At 31.2% G+C, this 3,669-nt stretch overlaps 1 protein-coding gene across 2 annotated transcripts; it reads left to right on the forward strand.

Moving 5' to 3' along the window:
* The first annotated feature begins 216 nt into the window (after window positions 1-216).
* LOC148597175 (uncharacterized) lies at window positions 217-2,789 on the forward strand. 2 transcript variants are annotated; one of them, XR_015919164.1, is made up of 3 exons: window positions 217-378; window positions 601-1,833; window positions 2,413-2,789. XR_015919164.1 is itself a non-coding variant. In XM_088564049.1 (2 exons), the coding sequence occupies exons 1-2, from the start codon at window positions 321-323 to the stop codon at window positions 1,155-1,157; spliced, it is 615 nt and encodes a 204-aa protein (XP_088420175.1). In that variant the 5' UTR covers window positions 217-320; the 3' UTR covers window positions 1,158-2,297. The 2 variants fall into 2 exon arrangements, 1 of the variants encoding a protein (XP_088420175.1); XM_088564049.1 differs by lacking the exon at window positions 2,413-2,789 and having other exon boundaries at window positions 601-2,297.
* The last annotated feature ends 880 nt before the right edge of the window (window positions 2,790-3,669 follow it).

Genomic DNA, 3,669 nt, shown 5'->3' on the forward strand with positions numbered 1-3,669 from the left:
TCCTGTGTGATTTTTATAGACTGCTACTAATACATTTTTTTTACGTATTTAGATTTCAATATCAGTACTGAACACAAATATTTCGGCTATCATCCAATAAAACAGTCAGAAGCTATCTTGAAATAAACACAACCTTCATCCCTTACATTCCAAATTGCGAAAGATTCCAGTGTTAATGATAAATAAAGATAGATTTCGTGTATTAGATTGTTTTAGATTTGTTTTTTCTTATTTTATTTTCCTGGTATTGTTATTCCCAATTTCATCTTTGTGGCTTTTGCAAGTACTTGGTGTTTTAAAACTTGCCATGTCATATTAATATGTGGAGAGTAATAGTGCTTTCAATAGTCTACTTACCAAATGTCAACTCAACAGAAGGTAGGGTTTTATTTAAACGATCGCCTTATTTATATCTCCACAAAAGGATAAAACAATTCGTGACAAACGAATTTATTATTCGTTATATCTAAATACCATATTCTTTTCATATTTCTAAATTGCAAACCAACTGTTCTATTAAAACCGTGTGATAGTTTAATCGCATTTAAAATACTAGATACAGGTTGTAATAAAACACAATATATGTATTTTTTATCACAGCTATATCAAACAGAGGAAGATATTTTATTCTTGGTTTTATGAAGAACTTACCAGATAGAGAAGTGTTTCTGCGTCTCTTTGTAACAACTAACGCAGACAAAGACGTTATGGTCACAATAACAACTCCGATATTCGATTCTTCGTTTTCTCGAATACTGCATATTCGGAAAGGGCAGATAAAGAAAATACAGCTGGAAAATACACTTGAAGGATCAATTGGTATTGAAAAGAAGGGGATATGTGTTGTAGCTGATGAAGATATCGCTGTGTATGCCACTAATGAACGTGAAGTGACAATGGATGCCTTTTTAATCCTACCGACTTCTGCACTTGGTCTGCAATATTACGTTACTTCTTTCCCTGATAAAACATCCTTCATGATTGTTGCTACAGAGAATAATACGGTGATCAATATTTCTTTTGGGAAAAATAGTCCTTCAGTATCAATAGCGGGGTACAATATAGGACCAGAAACATCGAATACGATACGTTTGAATAAGTTTGAGACATTTTTATTCATTCAACAGCTGGTGACTTCACTGGCACTGGTGTATTAAGTGATAAATTCGTCGTAGTTTATGGTGGTAGTGTTTGCGCCCATGTTGAAAAAGGATCTTGCGACCACATGATAGAACAAATGCTTCCAGTTGATAAATGGGGAAAAGAGTTTGTAACAGTCAGTATGCCAGGGTGTGAATCTACAGACACGTATAGGATAGTTGCAAGCGTTGAAAATACTGCTCTGGAATGGCTCCACAGAAACTTACGAATCCAGGGGATTTCTACCAATTTGTATTAAGCAATTCTTTGTCAAAATCAGTTTCAGCAGACAAACCAGTAACACTAGCACTTTTTGCAAACGGCGAATGTGGTCCAAGAAATTTCGGTGATCCAACTATGGTACTATTTCCTGCCATTCAACAATTTTCATCCGATTATACCTTCACGACTATATCGGTTGATGGTGTTAACTTTACAAATTATATTGCTGTCATCATGAAAGACAGCCACATAAGGGGTCTACGTTTTGATGGATTGAGCATTACACAAACAAACTGGAAAGCTGCAGATGGACGATCTGGTATTTCGAGCACGGAATTCAAAATTGCAACCGGCATCCATACTATTTCTCATGTAAATCCTCAAGTTTAATTCATGGCGCTTGTAAGTGGTTTTCAGTCATATACTTCATATGGATATATTGCCGGATTAAATTTTAGACACAGAAGTAAGGTAAATGAGTATTTTTCTTTTGTTTCTTTTGTTTTCTTTTATTTTCTTGTAATTTTGTAATTATTTTTTTCATTATATTTTCGTTTTCATAAGACGCATGATAATTGCATAAGTTAGAGGAGGCTTACCCTACCGGTGCACCTTGTCCATCCTCCCAGTTTTTAGTGGAGTCCGAGTTGCTCATTTGCTTCTGTTACTTTGTATGCATGATTTTAGTTACTGTATGTTCTTTGTTGTATATGTCTGTTTTCCATGTCGGGTCTTTGTCCCTGGATTACATTCTTTTGATTACCGCTATAACCTTGGTTCCCTTGATTACTCTTACAGCAGTTATTATGTTTTAAAGTAAATGCAAATAATGATTTATTATAATTGTCTACAACATTCATCAATGTTTCATTTTATTTAGATCGGTGTTATTACTTATCAATAAAATATAAACAAGAAATATCTTATTGTTTAAGTAATGAAATAATAAAATGTCTTAGAAAATACTTTTACTTGGCTTGGTCTGTTGTACTTATTGCATACCTGCATGTTCAATTTCATGATTAAAATACATTTCAATTTAAATTGAAGAACTGCAGGTATGGAATTGTAAATCGATGTGAATGCAGTTCTGTCTTAGGTAATATTATAATAATATACAAGTATTATAGTATTTAAGAAAGTGTCAATTTTTTACAATGACTACATATACTTTGATTTGTTTTGTTCGTTATCCTACTACAAAAAACATTTGATTAATTATTTAATTAAAACAAATTCTGAAAGGTTCTGATTTCGGAATAATGATTCAGAGAAACACTACATGTTTTAATTGTAACCAAATGCATACAATTTAATCGTTTTTTTATTCTATGATATTTGCGTACTCCGATTGTTTTTATTTTACTTTATAACGCTCTTTTCTTTTATATAATAATTCTTCGCATCAAACAACACATTTAATGCAAAATAAATAATATTCATTATAATATATCGAATTCAAGTTTGAAAACATCAGTGTGTACAAAATTTATTCTCGACAAGGACGGAATCAAACCCCGATCTTATTTTAATGTTGATTTCACGTTCGATTATATTTTAATGCCTTAGGGTACTAAATGGCGTATTTCCATAAAATCCTTACAGTGCAAAGATGAAAATATTCAAGTTCACAAAAAGCTTTCTAAGCCTTTTTATGACTTTTTATAAAAGAGTCGAAACATTGTATGGGTTACATACCATTTTACGATATAATGACAATTGGGATTGCTTATACTGGGATGGGGAACATTTAATTGTCTCAATAAAATATGTGTAAATGTTAAGAAATTAACAATTCAGTTGATTTAGTTCTGAAAAATAAAATTGTGAATTTCAGGAATAGGCGAATGGTAACATTGGGAAGTTGATACAATTTAAAATTTGTACCCATCTATGTATTTTTGAAGAAAAAATATTTTTTGTTATGTTAACGTAAAAATAGATTTGAAGCCTAAATATATATTGCTTTACAGTGTGCTTTGCTTATTCGCTATTGCTTAATCAGTTTACCATATACCTGTAATTACATGTTTTCTTTACACTGAAGAAAATGCATATAAAAAGTTCAAAAAGGTAAGTTCAATGTTCCAAATTATAAATATATTCGATATATTGAATATCAATAATTTTTCGATATCTATATTTAAAACATATCATATAGTGAGTTTCATTTATAAATACCCATTGAACGAAATGTGATACACGTACAAAAATACAACACACCACAATGATATTGAAAGTTTAGTATGTGTACATGCATCTAAATGAATAAGTATACATCACTCTGTAGAAGGAGAACTCTTTCAA

This window comes from Perna viridis, chromosome 15 (assembly GCF_037379345.1).
Source record: "Perna viridis isolate PV_CMFRI_1.1 ecotype Kerala chromosome 15, ASM3737934v1, whole genome shotgun sequence".
Lineage (NCBI taxonomy): Eukaryota > Metazoa > Mollusca > Bivalvia > Mytilida > Mytilidae > Perna > Perna viridis.

Bases quoted from the DNA above. Each gene is read 5' to 3' on its own strand.
- LOC148597175 (XM_088564049.1), top strand. From the start codon at position 321: ATGTGGAGAGTAATAGTGCTTTCAATAGTCTACTTACCAAATGTCAAC. The intron at 379-600 runs GTAGGGTTTTAT...TTTTTATCACAG, and splicing joins AAATGTCAACTCAACAGAAG to CTATATCAAACAGAGGAAGA.